The sequence below is a fragment of the Enoplosus armatus genome, chromosome 7 (assembly GCF_043641665.1).
Source record: "Enoplosus armatus isolate fEnoArm2 chromosome 7, fEnoArm2.hap1, whole genome shotgun sequence".
In the NCBI taxonomy this organism is placed as follows: domain Eukaryota; kingdom Metazoa; phylum Chordata; class Actinopteri; order Centrarchiformes; family Enoplosidae; genus Enoplosus; species Enoplosus armatus.
The window spans coordinates 3,521,059-3,539,458 of NC_092186.1; the positions used below are offsets into that span (position 1 = coordinate 3,521,059).

Consider the following 18,400-nt stretch of genomic DNA (forward strand, 5'->3'; position numbering starts at 1 on the left):
CATAAAATAAAAAAAATAAATAATGGTTTTTTTTTGGGGTTTTTTTACAGAACATTCACTCCTGGACTTTTTGCTCTTTCTCTGTTCTCTCGCTTCAATGTCCCCTCTGTCCTCCATCCATCTCTCCACCGTCTCCCTTTCATGCCGACTTGAAGGCTGGTCCTTGAAATGTTTGCCGTGGCCTCACTTGTTTTGTTACAGAACTTTGTCCGCCCCTCTTCAAAACAACTATCCCCTCCTTCTCCTCACTTGCCCTCCTCTTCTATTCCCTTCATCTCCTTCTTCCTCTGTTTCTGAGGGTTTTTTTGTCATACTTGGAGGACATAACTCCACGCTCTAGCAGTTGACCTTCAGTATTTTGGTTAAGTGGAGCCCATTTACAAAAAGCCCTCTTCACCTGTCTGTGTTGATTGCCCATGTCTGGCCTCCCTATAATTCTTTATGCACTCTACTGGCTGATATTGTTGCAGATACGGCACGCCTCACTATTATGTCTCCTTGTTTTACACTCCTATTAAAGCTGCTTATTTTGGTGTGTCATATTTTATTGGCACTGCAGTACAGGCTGTGCATCCCTCTTCTGAAACACTGTGTTTGAATGCCACAGTTTGTCCATATTTCCCCATGCTTGTTTTCTATATCATATAATGTTTAATCTGATTTGAATCTTTATTGTTTTTCCAGATATCTTCAGTGATCTGTGTACAGCAGCGCTCTCCAGCTCGAACGAAAATGAAGCCAGTACGTGTGGAGATGTGTTTCAGGACAGCACATAAACATGGCTGACTTTTGTAGTTCATTACATTGGACTACAAATATTTTTGTTGGATCACAAACATGGATGATAACTCAACTGTAATTTCCTATGGAGGAGTTTAAGCACATATTAGTTTTCTACTTGTAGTTCTTCATGTTGGACTACAAATATGGCCTGCTATTGTTTTGCAGCTGTAGTTGTTCTCACTCATGAAGCTTCTCAATGAAAACTCTGGAAAAATCTGGAACCTTAACATGCCTGAATGCCACAGAGCCATATGAGACTTTTAATTCAAGGAAGTACCAGCTGCCAACTGTGGAGAACTGAAGACTGCATGGATGTGGACTCCGAACTTTATACCCAATGTTGGATGGATTCAGATTACGTACTGTAGAAAATGCAATTCCCGAGTGGTTGGGCTGGATACCTGAAAACTCAAATCCCATTTCTGACTTGGATAAACTCTTTCAGACCAGGTTCTGCCTCCGCTGACCTCCTTCAGCTGCTTCCAACTTTTCAGGTTCAAAATACAGACATTTTACAGTGGCTGCAATCTACAGAAGAACCTAGAAGTTGTCTTGCTTGCCTTTCTTCGCCCTTGTAGAGCACCCACATAATGTCATTAGGTTACATCAGATGTATTATCTCAACGTGCCCGTTCTGACCCTGTAGACATGCAAATTATCTGTATAAATTGTTCCAAGAGGTTAAGAGATATCATATTTGAATTTATAACCCAGTCGTTCTTCTCTGTGCACTAAAGGAGAAAAAGTATTTATTTTACATGGTTTAATGGGGTCGTTTTTTAGGAAACAAATGTATCTCTGTGGCTTGATATGCTACTTGTACTCATTTCTAGGCAGAACATGTTCAAGCGTTGTGTTTCTGATTTGTGTGCATATAAACACTTCATGGTCAATAACTCAGCTTCGATGTTATCCAGGCAATTGGAAACCAAGATATGAGTTTGTAAGCATGTTGAACAATGTGTAGACTTTATGCCATTGTGAGCAAGCTCATTTTCAATGGATAATATTCAGAATATTGTATTAATTCATGGACACAGATCTCTTCATGTCCTGTTGATTTATCTCCACATTCATATAGCATCGGCTCATGGCTAGCAGTGTTCAGACGCATACTTGATCAGAGACCAGATTGATTGTATTCTAACCTTGAAATTGCTTTTTTTTTTGAGCGCCAGGTTGTTGTTGTTGGCTAAATCCAAGCAATAGTTCAGCATTATAGGATTCATTCATGAAAGTCCATGTCGAAAGCACTTACACCAATTCTTTTGTTGATGAGATATTAACATTTGTTAGCAATTTGTGAACGTCACCACTGTAGGCCAGGTAGACTGAAAAGCATTCTTTGACATGTGCTCATGTCTACTACAGTATGTTGTGGAAAAAGTCAGGGAACTGTTATTTGCTGCAAGTGATTTTTCAGGGAAATGCTTTTTTAGCAAGCAGCACCTGGGCTGTTTCCTAACATCAGCTGTATAGGTTTCACAGGAAGATAGCACTGTACACTGAATGTTCATTCATAGAGAGGGTCGGGAGGACGTCTTGGTAATTGTAAATAAACATCAGTGTTGGTTTATTGCATATTTCTTTGAGTTAAGATCGATTTTCTGTATGACTGCTGTATTTTGCACACCATTCTCCCTCGGAGGCTTTTCGGTATTGTATTGTATTTCTGCTGACAGATTGAATTCTATGGGCTATTCACTGTAACTTATTGGAAATGGAAGGAAGAAACCAAAAGGACATTACAAGATTCACCTGATAACTAAATACATGTCAGAATGTGTTAGACTTAGTTACTGAGTAATACAACTACAGTAAGTAACTGGCATCAGTCAGAGTTTAAGCATCCTGACCTTCATAAGCGATCAAAGAAAATGCATGGATGGATGATTGGATGGCTAAGTAGATGGGTGGGTGGTGGATGGATGATCCATGGAAGGATGGATAGATGGATGGATGGATGATGGAAAAATAGATAGACAGATGTTTTGACACTGAAACTGGATTTACAATCTGAAACAGAAGGCCAAACTCTATTAAAGGTCATATACATTAATATTAATTTCACTGTAAAGAAGTACTCAACATGCTGTATATTTTGTTTATCCTATGTTAAATGAAAAATATTGTATCTTTGTAAAGAAAATATTTCTATTGTACTGCATCCTGCCGCAATTTAATTGCCATTTATCTATATTATAGAATTCATCAAGTCTGTATATTGCACATCTGTCATTGTAATGTACATATTGGTTCATTGTAATAATATGCATTTACAATATGGATTTTGTCACCCTGTTTTTTTATTTTATTTCGTATTCCGAATTTTAAAATGCATAGAGGTGGTAGATTTAAAATTAAGACCACATTTCTTATAGACCACGTTACTTCATATTGAAAAAGGACTGTTGGTACCAGAGGACCACATACAATCAGACAACATCCTTTGATATGAGCGACTGTTACATTATCCAGGTGAGCTAACCAGATAAAATGATGCAGCTATTATGCATGCAAGCAAAACAAGGTTTCTGATTAGGACAACATTTGTGGCTTTGTGACAGCTTTTGTCGCTTTTCAATATCTTGAAACATTTCTGCTCTGTGGAGCAGCGCCCTCCAACTGTGCCATAAAGTAATCCATTTCCCACCTAATTTGACCTGGTGTTGTGAATTCAGTGAGAACACCAGCGGTTTTAACAAGCAAAACCCAAAGTAAAACTATTTCAGTCCAAAATGAAAACAAAACTGTATAAATCCAATCGGTTATTTTAGATTGTCATTGACTTTCACTATTTAATTAATGTAGCGACTGTATAAAGAGTGTTGAAGGGACATGGACAAATGAAATGAAAGCAATAAGTGAACAATATTAAAAGAAAACTTCTGTTTATTACAAATTGTGTTTTATTTTCATAGGTCTGATAACATTTTTCAATTTATAATGATAACATTGTACTCAGCAAAGCGATTGCTGAGATCTGGGAACACATTAACATCACTGCAATGAAGTCTGAGGGGGCAAGAAACACAAGCAGCTGACCAGCTTTCTGTGTTTGTACACACTCAAACTTTTCCTGTGCAATTAGGGATTATTGTTAATTTAGAACCGTGTACTTACTTTCTGACTTACCTTGAAATAAAGTGGTAGCTAATCTGAAAAAACTGTTGGCTAGTTTACAACCTGCCTGATCATCTGATTACTGGTGGTGTTTCTAGCCCCATTGGACACATTTTCAGTGCTGTTGTCCCATTCCAAGATCTTCACAGTTACTAAGAAGTTACTATGATGAGAACAGTGTTATAATGACGATATAACCAATGGCCAAAACTACAAAAATGAAACCCAAGTTGTAATAAACCTTTAACCATAATTCAAGGGTACAAATTACTAATATATGCGGAGCTCAATCACCAGGCTCTCTACATCTACATGATAAGGTAGTACAATTTGAAGATCCGCATTCAGCAGTTGTTAGATGTCTTGAAAAGTATTATTTGTGCTCAAAATATCGCCTTTGTTCAGTCCCAATCCATTTGCTGCTTCACAAAAAACAAAAAGTTCAGAAAATGCTGCTAAAATCATAAGCATTCATGTGGTTGCTGCAAACTCAGCTTTCTTTTTACTGGCATTCAAGAGGAAATCTTTTCAAGTCATCAAGAGTGCAATCATACAACTATTTCTTTGCGTCATCCTTGACTTTCTCTGTGCTTCTGTTGTCATTGTAGAACTATGAACAAGAGGAAAAACACAAGTATTTCACTTTGTAAGACAGTGAGAAAACATTGTCTGAACAGAAGATTAAACCATGCAGACTGCACCCGAAACTGAGAGAGAAAAAAAGCGCAGGTAGAATGGAAGAGATGTGGAAAGTATGTGGAAGGAATGTGAGCTGTGTTCTCTTTCTTCCAGACCAGTCAAGAAAAGATGGGTGTTCAAACGGGATGTTATTAAAGTCTGCGCCAAGCAGGCGGTGAATTTACTCGCTGTCTGTCAAGAATCCTCTCTGCACGTCATCACAGCTTGTTTTTATTGTGATTTAAGACTATATTAGAATAGAGTAATACCAATAATAATAATACAAATAATAAATAGCAGGGGAAGAAGTAAAAACAGACTTTACTCTGTTTTTGCCGCGGACATGGCTATCAAGGTGATAAGTGTAAATGGCTTTTCCGTATGTTGAAATATGTGATGAAATAGAGCCATCATGAAAAGCCCTGGTGTATTTCTGTTCTTTTGTCAGTGATCAGTGGCTCCTCAGGTGTGGTGGAGTGGAGCCTCTGCATCATTACCATTCCAACCGGGCCTCTGCTCCCCCATCAAGGGGAAGAGAACAAGCTATTAATGTTAGACTTAAAGCATAATGTATTCTCTCTGTCTGCGACTGGTGCTAACTTTTTAATCTGCTTTCCACTGCCCCCAGATGAAAGCATAATTTAAAGAGAGGAGACGTGTGTTATAAAGTCTTTAATGCTCCAGATTGTCTGTCTGGCCTCAGACACTGACATGGAGACGAGTTAAGGCTGCTATTGTATCAGGATGCTTACAGTTGCTTGTATATATGTGTGTTTGTGTTAATATACAACTACTATATAGTACTTACTATATATCACATTATGTTCTTTTTAATAATGAGGAAACATTTATATTGAACATACAGTGCAAACTGCAGACTGCATGAGGTTGACATTTGTGCTACCCCAGTAGCTCATCATGTAGAGCCTGGCTGAGTCCTTACCAAACCTTACCAAAAGTATTGTGGGGAAAAAAACAATTGACATTCCCTTCAACTTCAGCTGTACTTTGTGTTTAGTGCTAATTAGCAAATGTTGGCATGCCAACACGCTAAAGCATCACTATGCCAAAGTAATGTACAGAGTAGCACGGCTGTAAACTCTGCTGCTGACGTTCTATATTTCTGTTGTTGTCAGCGCATCCTATAAAAAGAGTAACAATGACTCATTGCAACTGTGGCCATTCGGTTAGCATAGTGTAGAGTCTATGTAATGAGTAATTCTCTGCTACAGTTGCTTACACTTTAACTTGCCTGTGCTTTCAGGCACTTCTTTGTTTCTAAACAAAGCAACATGGGCTCGTCACTGCCCGCAACTCTGATGGACAACAGAGATGAGAAGGAAGCGAGATGGCTCACTCGTTCACTATTTCCATCATCAGCTCCACAAAAAATGATGTGTTTAATTCAGAATATTATTGACACGTTTTTAGCTGTAATGTCTTCCGGATGCAGTCTGATGAGGTGTATGATATATTTCTCTATAGGCCTGCTTTTATCTCAAGAATGGGTAGTCTCCCTTAACTTTCGTGTGTCTTTATATTTGTGTGTGTTTGGTGACTGAGCGTCAAAGAAGAGGACTGAGCTTGAACTATAAAGGTTTGAAGTGCAGAGAGGACAAAGCTGGGTAGGAGGAAGATATGGTCTTGATAAAGCTTTGTTCTGCACAGTGAACCTCCTGAGGGCTGAATGCAGAAAGACAGACAGAGATTGTGTCTGCGTGTGTCAGAAAGATGACTGGAGGAGTGGTCCGACAGCCCCAAGAATGCGACGAGCATACAAAGGATTTCACAAAAGTCAAAGTAGAGGAAGAAAAACAAAGGAATTGCTGGAAGTGAATGTCTTTACTGTCCTCGAGACCACATGCTGCTACCCAAAGGGCCACCGTGTGTGTGTCTGTTTGTCTTTTTAACTTTGTGTCTCTCTGATTGCATCATTGTGTGTGTGTGTGTGTGTGTGAGTGTGTGTGTGTGTACATGCTTCTGTGTGTGTTTGAGTGTGTAATGTGACAGATTGTTGTAATTCTATTGGTGAAGCCATTTCTTGCCTTCACAAAGACAGAAAGATGAGGTCAATTTTCCAAAGTCAGGTCATTCCAGCAAGTTGTTGCATCATTAAGCGGTTACTTTAGGACAAGGATTTGGTCCGAGTGATCCAAGGCTACTTTTTGGGAGCCTTGCTCTCAAGGTTAAAGTTAGGACTAGCTCCTTCCTCCCATTTACCTGTTGCACGAAACGTACTGCAATCCCCCCGTAACCAGTCCCAAGTTTGGTGCTCACGGCCACCCCTGTGTATAAGCACATACTCATCTGCCAGTCCAGCGGCCTCTGCAGCAGTTTTCACTTTAATCTCACTGATGTAGAGAGCAATGTGACTGGAAACAAAATGTTGAAATTAATCCAAAATCACCAAATCACACAAAGCTCAAACTCAACATGCGTCTGCTTGCTTGACGCCTCCCATGTCCGAAACCTCTGCCGACACGCCTCGGGCAGCGACTTGTATGCCCTAAACACCACAGCCTTAACCGTTGCAGAACCTTGACTTTCAGCCACAGTGAGAGCATAGTAAGCTTCCTGCACTCTACTTGTCTGCACGCATTGTAAAAGTAATGTGCGGTCAGAATCTGACCACTACCCTCTCAAAAAGTGCAAAAAAAAGTATCCAGGTCTCGAGGAACCCAACGCAGATTACTGGCAACATCAACAACACCAGCAGGAGGAGCAGGAGGAGCAGCAAGGAAGACATGGCCCACACCTGCATCAGGTCCACTTAAACTTAACCTACGCTCCTCCACCTCAAGTCCTTTGATTTCTGCTGCCCTCCACAATTTCTCAACAGCCAATTTTCCTGCTCAGTTTGTCGCAGAATCAGTTCTTTTCTCTGCTCAAAAGTTAAACCAGCCTCATCCCTGACCTCATGTCACCATATGATAAAAACTTTTCCTATGACTTCCACGCAGTGGGAGAAAAATGAGCACTGGTATTAGATTGGGAATTGGTATCAACAGCTACCCTGAGTTGAGGGATCAGTATCAGAATTGTAGGGACTGGCATTGTAAACTAACTTAGGCTACAAATGCTGGCGTATGTGGCATTGATTCATGCTATATACATGCCCCTAAATTAATAAACATTACATTCTCTCCTGATTATTTTTACAAACAAAAAAGAGAAAGAGAAAAATTTGTGGATTTGCTAATGTAATAATGCAATGATGGGTTTTGTTTTTGTGTGTATGTGGATGTGCCTAACCTCAAGCAGAGGGGTTGCTGTCTGCCTGAGAGGATTTATCATCCGTGTGTGTGCTGAACACACATTTGTTTCACTATGCTGGGGAAACAAAAGCCAGTTCACAAAGCTCGTACAAAACCCCTGTGGAAATGTGCTCTTCACCTCTCCTTTAGTCTGAGAGGTGAAATCCAGGCATCTCACATATATTTTATTTTTGGGTTAGTAGGTTTAGTTTACAGGAACAACCAATTCTGAGAAAGATTACAGTCACCTGAGTAAATGCAACAGGGTATGTTGTTTCAGGGCAAGCGAGAAAGTGAGTTTTATAGGTATAAGTGATTCTGTCACAAATTTTGAAGCATGTGTTTCAATAATCATAGTTAAAATGAAAACGCGTACATAACATCCTGTTATTTTAGGAAAAATAGGAGAGAAAACCATAGTACTGTACAAGTACTGCATGGGCATTATAATGCACCCTGTGGGAATATTATAGATAACCTACAGACAGTAGCACCACATTTAAATATGGAATCAATGCAAAGCAGCTATTCAGTGAAGTAGCCAAGGAATACATTATTTTTGGAATAAGTTTGAATATTTTATTGATTTTTCAGGGTCAGCAATATCACACATGACTTGTTCTACTGTGGAATATGAACAAATAAGGGAACAAATTATCTAGGTCTGTGGAGAAATGTCAGTTGTTTTTTTTTTAAAAAGGCAATGATTAAGATTGAGTTCTGAAATAAGAAATATCAATATGTTTTACACCTTCTTTTTTCATAGTTGCCAAAAACTATCTAGGATATAACATGTGCCATTAGGCTATAAAATAGCTTAATCCCCCGGGTACATATATATTTTTTGCATGTACTCCTTGTAAACTGTATGATCTGACTTCAATATTTCTAAATGCCACTTGCAAAGGGTATCCAGGTCAGGTGAAAATAGACCAGACCACATACGGGTACGACAAAACGTCACAGCTGTGCCTCTTTTTGGGGAATATAAAACCAAAGATTGTATAGATGTCAATGCAATTTGACGTGTGTTTGGATTTAAATTTTGACAAATTTGTATTAGGCTTAAGTTTAAAACTGGACCCAAGTAAGATGGCTGCCATACAGAGTGCTGCAGGGATGACATATTTTTGTAGGCCAACTCAGAAATTACCATCACCCTGCTTCCCTTAACCAATGGGATTGGCTGGTACAGTGCAGTTCTCCTTTCACTATCCATGTTGTAAATGAGTGAATGACCTTACGTTTTGCATGGAATTTACGTTTTGGAGGGAATTTAACATTAATTTTAAGTTTGCAATAGAATATCAAGAGAAAGCTGCATATTATAGCTACGTGCATTACTAGAATCAACAGATTAAATAATAGATACGGCTTTTTTAGTCAATATTATTTATTCCATTCTTTGTAAACAATACGATGTCACCATAGCAACATTTTTGTCATGCGTGCCCTTCCGTCGGACTGCTTGTTTGTTTTTCTGTGCCGTCTGAGTCCATAGGAATACAGCATCCTGCAACATGTAGAATGACAAATCATTATAAACGACAAGTCGCATCATGTTTTATGTCTAAGTATAGACCCCTAAACAGAACTGTTTTTGGTAAACGTTGCTTTTATTGCTTTGTGTAACATGTAGCAGATAGTTATGTTTTTACAGCAGCAGAATACAAAGCATAATTTTTCAACAGGCGTGCAAGTTCGGTTCTTATCATTTATTTTACTAGGCTTTAGGTGGGTATAAAGGCCTATAAAATACATTTTCAGAAGGAATATAAACCTTTAAATTGCATTGAAAAATCTTTGTGGATCGTTAGGTTGTATATTTTCATTTACATAGCTATACTGTTGAATTATGCTGGCAGAATTGTGTTAAGGTAGTAATTAGATTATGTCAAATTAAGTTTTAGTACATCAACTATTATCTTTGTCTCGGAAAGTAATAAAACATTTCCGACAGTACATGAAGGTTGCAGGGCTGGGCACCCAAACAGTGTGCGTCGTGATTTGAATGAACGGACCAATCATTGGCCTCGCCGGACGGAAGCCGCCGGTCTTCCGTCCCTCTTGCCCAATCAGCGGGCGGCGCCGTTGTTTGCCTTGCTTTTTGAATTGAGCTCTAACAGACTGACACCTTCTCTGGACTACTATGAAGTAGTTAGCCGTCAACAAACGAAAGCAGCCACATTTCGACAATTTGGACTATTTTCACGCTTAAAGGGCAACATGCATTGATACCGGACTTGAGAGATGTTACAGATTTGTTGAACAGGGATTCCCAGGAATTTTTCATTGTATTGATGACAGAACTTACTAACGTAGCTCGGTAGCTTGCTAGCTAAGTTAGATAGAGAGCTGATTGAACTTAACTGGTTTAGCAGCCAGTTTCGCCACGCCAGCTCCTCTTTCTGTTGTTCTTTAACCTAAGGTACCAGCCACCAAAACAGTCGGTAAGTTTGCTTTACTTTGAATTTATTTTTATTGTTCTGCTGGAAAGGCAACTTACTAGCTAGTTAAGCACTTAACGTTAGCTAACCACTGGTGACGTTAAGCAAAGGGAATTTGGTGCTGTGGTGAAAGCAGCTGACGTTAACTGGGCTAGCGTTAAATAAAGTTGGATACATCCCTTACATTAAGTTTCCTAATATTTTAAGGCATCTTGCCTATTATGTTATATGAAAGTAAAATAACGTTAACTATTCTATTCATAGCCATAACCTCATTAACGTTAGCGTGTTGCTTGTTTGATGTTTATACCATGTTACTTTTTGTCCTCTGTTTTAGCCATATCCATAAATATTTCTTTTCTTTTACTTTTTAATGTTGGCATTGAGATTTACTGCATTGCATTGACAAGTACCCGGTAGAGGTATGACTGCTGTTATGTAAACAATCAAACAAATTAATAACCCTAACCCTATGCTTAGTTTTACCAAAGTTATTATAGTTCACAAATATGTTGCTTTCTCAACGGTAGAATTGTCTGACAGGCAGTATTTATGTTTGAAGTCATGCCAAGTTGTGTCTCTTGCCTTTAGTTTGACAGTTGTCACCCTTCTCCTTTTCTTCCCTGTTGCTATACTTTCTCTCTCCTCCCTGCCTTGCTGTGTTCTCCCTCTGTGTTCTCCCTCTGTGTTCTCCCTCTGTGTTCTCCCTCTGTGTCTCCCTCTGTTCATTCCCTGTAACTTTTGATAGTTTGGACAGTTTGGTGTCTCCTTAAGTTCCTGCCATGGCTGACAGCAGCATAGTGACTTTGGGGACAGCTCGCAGTCTGTTGGTGGATTCTTCTGTCTATGACTCGAGGATAGCCGAAACCACCAAGGACCATATATTTCTGGACATGGCGTGTGAAGACGGGGAAGGTCAGTCTGCAGGGGTCATCATTTTTTTCTTTTTTTCCCTAAATATCTCTACATACCCAAAACAAAATGCTGCTGTTAAAAAAGAAAGAAGGAGTTAACAGCAGGTTTGATTTATATTTGAGCATCGCATTTCACCCATTGACATCACAACCGCAACACTACAAGGATAAATCTTTTGTGATGAGGCTGTTTGGGCTTCTAATCACATTCCCCCCCAGTTACTGTGTTTACATTCTTTCATTCACTAGTGTAATATACAGTGGCAGTGGGCTACCTACATACTTGTATAACTGGAGTTTCAGCCAAGTAACATCTCTAGGTAATTTGCTTTGTTAGGCAGTTGTCTCATATAACAAACAATCTACCTAATGCTAGGATATTTATCACAGACAGACTCAACACTCCTTTTTGAACAGCCAAAAAGACACAAGCTATGGGCTATCTTTGTGAATATCAAAGAGGGTGATCTTTCTGTCTGCCAATGATGGATTGTAACAGTGTACAGACACTGCCTTGTGACACAGTGTTGATGAAAACTGCACTCTATGCAACCTTTTTTTCCCCCTCTCCCCTCTTAATCATTGATATTTGTATTGTCTGGCTGTAACCCCTGGCTCTCAGTCATAATGAAGACTTATTCTTCCCAGAGACGACCTACTCCTTGATCTGTCTCTCTCCCAATTCTTCTTTGTGTGTGTCTCATTCTCATTCCATTTCCCTCCTTGTTCACTCTTGTCCCTCTGTTGCTCTCCATCTCTCTCAGATATGCTGCCAAAAGTGGAGACAAGGGTTGTTCTGGTGGGAGAAGCGGGCAGAAATGGAGCGCTGGTCAAAGCACTGCAGGTACATCATTCCTGTATTAATCCTTAAGGTCCAATGTGATCCACTGGCTTCTATTAAGGTGGCAGGCCTCTATGCTCTGAGCTCATCAACTCGCTGCTGTTCTCGATTTGATAAGTAGGACACCAAAACTGGGTTTTGAAGGACGATACTGATGCTTCTGGGTTAAAACTGTCAAAAGATGAGAACCTTTTGCCAGTGTCCATTGTTTGTTAAATTTTTAATTTGAGTGTTCAATGTTTTGGATTATTGGTCGGACAAACATTTGATTGCAGCACCTCTGGCTTTTTGGAATTATGCTGACTATTTTTTACTCTTTTTCATCATCGACATCTTATAGACATTAATCGAGAAAATCTTTTGCAGATTAATTGATAATGAAAATAATTTTAATTTAAATGAGTTTCATTTAAAACCTGAACCTCATTGTGTTAAGTAACCCTCACTACTGCCCCATGAATCATTGGTATTAACGACATAACCAGTGACTGTTGGCTTCTTTCAATTTCCAATTTAAAATAATTCCACACAGATTATTATAGCTACTTTTTAAGTTGTTAAAAGTAATTTCTTGTCTGTTGACAAGAGACCCATAGCATGCTGTATACTTAGGTACACTTAACAGATACCACTCTTTGCAGACCCAGTTACAGTTAAATGTCTGGGGAAAGGCAGGATTTTCCCCCAAATAATGGATCTTGGAAGTTATTGTGTTGTTTGGTTCAACATCTTCAGTTGTTTTTAAAGGTGAGGCATACCTCTCTGAGAAGCTCTGTTAATAGCCATTAGTCTTATATTTCTGCACTTGGAGACTTGTTTAGCCTATTGTTATTCTTAATTTAGTAAGATTGTCGAGATGCGTATTAAAGTCAGTTTGTTTAAGAAATGAGCACACTTTCCTCCAGTCTCTCTCTCTCACACAAACACACACAAACACACACACACACACACACACACACACCCTATCTGCCGGTCTGTGAAGATAAGACGTGCTAATACAGGGGTCTGGGTGTAAAGTCTGGCAGCCTGCAGAGTCTTCACAACCTACAGTAATAAAGTGTAGCTTCTGCATAGAAATGAGTGACTTGTGATTTTTGTTAACCGCTTCTGGTTGTGGCTGGTGTGTTTACATCCCAGCCATACTCCCCTCCCTGACTACCATATCAGCCCAACAGAGATTATCAGCTCACTTCACAACTCCACTCAGCTTAGAGGGCTTTTCATGAAGTGTTTGTGTGTGCTTAACAAGTGAGACGCAAAAGAAAATGATCTCATCCAGTTTTCTTATAATCTTTGACAGGGAGTGATTCTGATGAATAAGGAGATGACTATGCTGAATGATGTAATCTTACTGTATTTTATTTGGACCATTGGCTCCGTGATACAAACTAGCTTGCCATTTGCAAGTCACTTCATCAGCTAACGTTACGAAGCAGGATGAATTAGCTGACGTTATCCACACAAGACAGTATTTTTGCTATGTTAGTTAGCTAGCTAGTAATTCATCCATGTTAGCAAGGAAGCTATGTGGACTTTATGTTTTGGTGGGTGCTGGTCGTTTGTTGATGTGAGTGGACTCCATTTGTAAACTTACGTTAGCTAGTGTTGCACACTGTTTGTGCTGTAGGGGAGCTGAAGAGAGGCTCAGGCACTCGGGAACGCACATTACAGCAACTAATTCATGTTAATTGTTACATATTGTACTTTAAAAAAGGGGATATATTCTGTACATTTCCAGGTTAATATTGAAACACTCTGAGTGGTCACCTGGAACGGCCGTTAGCTGCCTTGGGATCTACATCCAACTTGTATGGCTGTTTGTTTACATGTGTAAGGCTATGGATCGCTGTCCATTTAGCGTGTATTGAACAGTAGCGTGCTAGAGAAGTAGTAGCAAATGAGATGAAATGGTTCATGCCTGCAAGTTTCCGAATTGCAAGAATAATGGCTTTTTCTTACTGTATGGAGAGCTGACCGTTTAGCCAGCCTCTGTCTTTTCTTTCAGTTGAGTCTGGTGAAACTCTGTAGGACGACTTTTGATCAGAGCTGCAAATTAATTTGTTGTAATTTCACAGCTGTGATCACATCAATCTGTGGACACATCTAGATTTTCTGGCATCAACAGGTCCCGTTCTTTGCAGCAAAAGGCTGTGGAGAGCAGTGACAACAGAAACAACACAGGTCTGCTGACAGACGTTGAACGTTTTACTCCCTAATATCGGTATTGGCATCGGTCCCAATTATCCAGTGTCAATCTGGCTTTAGCCCTGTGTCTGTGAGGAGGAGACAATGAGGTGTATGAGGTGGGGGTTGATGTTCATCTGAAGGAGTTTGTCCCATTAGGTGAGGTTGTGCAGTGTTAAATACTCCACAAAAACCATCCTGACAAATGATTTGGGCTTCTCCTGATGTGTGTGGGTGTGGTGCATTAGAATCAGCGCTGCATCATCTACACCTCTGCTGCTTGTAGGCCAACTGGAGTAGGTCTGTGAGCCCACAAACCTCCCTCCTTAGCTGGGGTAGAATGAGCCTTTCAAAGCCCTTCATCAACAGCAATCTTAAGGTTGCAGGGTGATAATCATTATTGCAGGTGGAGTTACTTTTCTTGGGGACTGGGCAGATTATGGAAGATTTCCATGTGGCATTGAGTGTGTTCAGACAGTGAGCGGTTGATTACAGAAGACCTCAGCCAGCTGCTCATGGCAAACCTTCAAGAGATGTCCGCTGATATTGTCAGGACCTGGAGCTTTGTTAGGATTTATTCTCCTGAGCACCCTTTCAAAGTCCCCTGGGTGAAACTCTGTGTTGGCGTTAGTAAGTGCATTTGACAAGAGGTGGATTGTCAGCTCCTCCCTCTCCTGTATGACGTTTTGCTTGTCATACCTGCAGTAAAAGCTGTTCAGGAGGCCAGCCAGAGTCTTAACACCTTTCCACGCATCCATGGCTTTGCCCTCGTGGAAGAGCCTCTCTATGTTCTCCCTATAAACTCGTTCAGCCTCTTTTCAAAGAAAGAGTCTGCAATTGTGTCATCAAGCCAGGACTCTGTGATGCAAATTAGATTTGACGCTTGAAAAGTTGGCCACATGAAATGCTGCTTTTGTAAATCGAGTTTGAGCGAAAAAAAATTTGGTAATAGATTTGTGCTGCTTGCTTGTGTACTATGTGCCATTTCAGGTCTTATTCTAATTGGTTGGTGAGTAGATGTAGGTCGTAGCAGTAGTTTTTTCTGCCCAGAATTTAGATGCTGTCTTAGGTCTCCAAAGCTCTAAATTGGCCGTCGGTGGATTTGTCTCCCAGATCTGGGAACACTGTTTTTGTTTTTTCAATTGTTAGACTTTTATTTTTAATTAATTACATGATCAATATCAAATTCAAATGCACTGCTTATTTGTCATGTGAGCAGATGGAAACATTGGAAGCTAGGACTGGAGCTCACTACAGAACCTAGAAAGCCTCGGGTTAATATTTAACCTTTTAACACGACAAAAATATACCTGATCAGGCTGTTGAAACATACAGCATAACATCCTGTTGAAATGTGTAAACTGTTTCATGGGGATATTTATGTTTCTATCAGTGCGTGTTTCTGTCCGCTCCAGTAAGCAGCATAGTTTTGTGTCTTTGAGTAGCACCATGTGAAGGTGATTTGGAGGCGTGGCGGCAGACTAAGTGCTGTTAGAATTACTTCCTTCCCAGGTCTCCTGAGCCCTGTCACTTCTGAAGGCTTTCTGCTTAAATCATCTATTTCTCCCTGCCAATCTGCAGCGCAGCCACATCCAAAGACATCTGCCAACAGCTCCATCAGAGCGCTCCCGATTGCCTGCCTGACCGCCCGCCGCCAGCGTTCATGCAACATGCTGAAAAAGAGCCCCCCCCCCACACCATTTCTTCACGTCCCCTACCCTTTCTGTCCTCTTCTTTTCTTCCTTTTCTCCTCCTTCCCAAAGGCTTTGAACTTTTATATTCATTTTAACTGAAATTTCTTCTCCCCAGCCTCCACCCTCATATTTGTTTGAAGTCACTGTCTTTAGAGTTTGCAAGGACACAGACCCCGCCCCATCTCTTCCTCTCCTCCTCCTTCCTGCATCCCTAAACCCAGCCATCCTCTCTTTTGTCCTCATGTGGGGTTAATTTGTATGAATTTGTCTCCGGCTTTCTCTTTTACTCTTTCTTTGTTTCTCATTCTCTCTCAACCATCTATGCCCCCCCCCCCCCATTTTTTTCTTCTGTTGTCTTTTCAAATGCCAGTGTTTGACATCCACTTCCTGCTGGTTGGTTTTTGCAGGCCATCAGAGTAATGGAGGTACCAGTGGTAAAGATAAGAGAAGGCGAGGCGGGTGCAGAGGAGAAAATGATGATAAAATCTATAGTCAATATGGTACAGTACAGTGTCTGCCTCTCTGTATGACTATCTGACACTTTGATGGGAACTTGGGGAGGTGCTGCATGAGTCTTAATTCACACTGGGTACTCACTCAATCATTGTGCATGGCCATGTCATTGATGGGGAATTGATTTGTGGGTGGATATAAAAATATATGTGATATACTGCTTGATATCTGGATTGCTCTTTAGTGGAGATTTGCACTCAAATGTCAATGCAAGTTTCTAGGCTGAGGAGTAATATTAAAGGCACTTAAAAGGCTTTCTATTGACCTTCATGGCATTCTGGCAAAATGGCCAGAAGTTAAAGTTGCAAAAAGTCCCATGAAAATCAGTTTGCATCTAATGCTGCATTCACATGGATTCAGGTAGACGGCAGACAGACAACACCTTCTGGACAGCATTGGAAAAAACAAACAAACAATCAGACAGAATTGGCTGGACGGCAAAACAAAACAAACACGCATGACAATATGTTGCTATGGTGATGTCATATTGTTTTACCAAGAATGGAATAAAATGAATTAAATAAAATGATTTTGTGTGTATTATCTTATGTAATTATTCTAGTAATGCATATAACTATAAAGTGCGTCTTTCTCTTAATATTCCATTCCCTCCAAAATGTAAATTACCTCCTAAAGGTAAGGTCATCCAACATATACATACATAACGTGGTGTATCCCTTGTTTATGTTTGTTGAAAAACGATAGGTCCTGCTCTCGTCCACTAAAATGATATCTGGTTTGCCGTCTGCCTGAATCCATGTGAATGCAGCATAAGAAGCTTTTATTTTTGGGTGTCATCTCCTGTTAATGAAATGGTTTAACATTTTGCCAAATATGTAAATTTGCTTTCTCTCTGAGAGTGAGATGAGAAGATTTATAACAATTTTATGTCTTTACAGAGCTAGAGTCAGGATGGTGTTAGCTTAACTTAACACTGCAAGCAAGGGGACAGACGAGCTTCGCTTTGTCCAAATTTAAAATAAATGCACTATAGTACCAACACCTCTAATGCTCACTAATTTACACTTCATATCTTGCTTGTTTAATCTGGACATTTTTAAAAATAACAATTTGTCATTTTAGCAGAAGTTGTGTTGGAAGTATCTCTGGACAAACAGCAATGTATCCCTCTCGCCAGGACTTTATGCTTACATGCTAAACCAAGATGGTGAACATGGTAAACATGCCTAAAATCAGCATGTTAGCATTGTCATTGTTAGCATGCTGATGTTGGTATTTGCTCAAATCCCTGATGTTCCTAAGTGCAGCCTCACAGAGAGCTATAGAAATGTTGGTAGGTGTATTTTTGAGTCAGAGTCAGGTCAGGCAGCTGTTTGCTCTTGCTTCAGGTCCTTATGCTAACATAGGGTATTATATTGATGTCCTCATCTCACCTTAAGAAATGAAGCAAATGAGTGTATTTAAAATGTTAAACTATTCCTTTAACACACAGGTATCTAAAGCAATGTGGATTCTAACAGTCTAATAACAAATGTAATTCTAACTCTGTGTCACTCTGCCAATGCCTCCTTACTTTTTCTGCCTGTCCTGTGTCACCTACTGGAACAAATATTTCTGAGGTAATTTGTTTTATGGGCAGGTTTACAGGTTGTACAAGTAACTTCACCCCTCCTGCACTACTAGCTCTGCCCATAAGCAGCCCTACTGTTAGTTTGTGATTTCATCTTTGCTCTGTTATTGATGCCATTGATTCAAACGGCACATTCTCTCATCTGAGAGGGTATAATTGATTTTTAATGCAGGACAGAGCAATTTTGCTGTATGGCACACAGAGAAAGACTATGATTGTGTACTGCAGTCTTTTCTACACATATTGTTCTTGATGGATTGAAGATGTCTGTGGGAGTTTTAAGAGCTCCCCAGACCTTGGTGCGTGCAAGAAAATAATTCACAAAATAACAAAAAAATCTTGAAATCAAACAGCTTACTGGCATTCTTGTGATGCAGC

The 18,400-nt window shown here is 39.9% G+C and overlaps 1 protein-coding gene across 2 annotated transcripts in view; it reads left to right on the forward strand.

Moving 5' to 3' along the window:
• Positions 1-11,067: 11,067 nt before the first annotated feature.
• The window catches only part of ect2 (epithelial cell transforming 2), a 34,454-nt gene continuing 27,121 nt past the window's right edge, over positions 11,068-18,400 (forward strand). For both annotated transcript variants that reach the window (XM_070909102.1, XM_070909100.1), the window contains exons 1-3: positions 11,068-11,200; positions 11,964-12,043; positions 16,326-16,418. In XM_070909102.1, coding sequence (XP_070765203.1) covers positions 11,068-11,200; positions 11,964-12,043; positions 16,326-16,418 — 306 coding nt within the window. The remainder of the gene's footprint in view (positions 11,201-11,963; positions 12,044-16,325; positions 16,419-18,400) is intronic.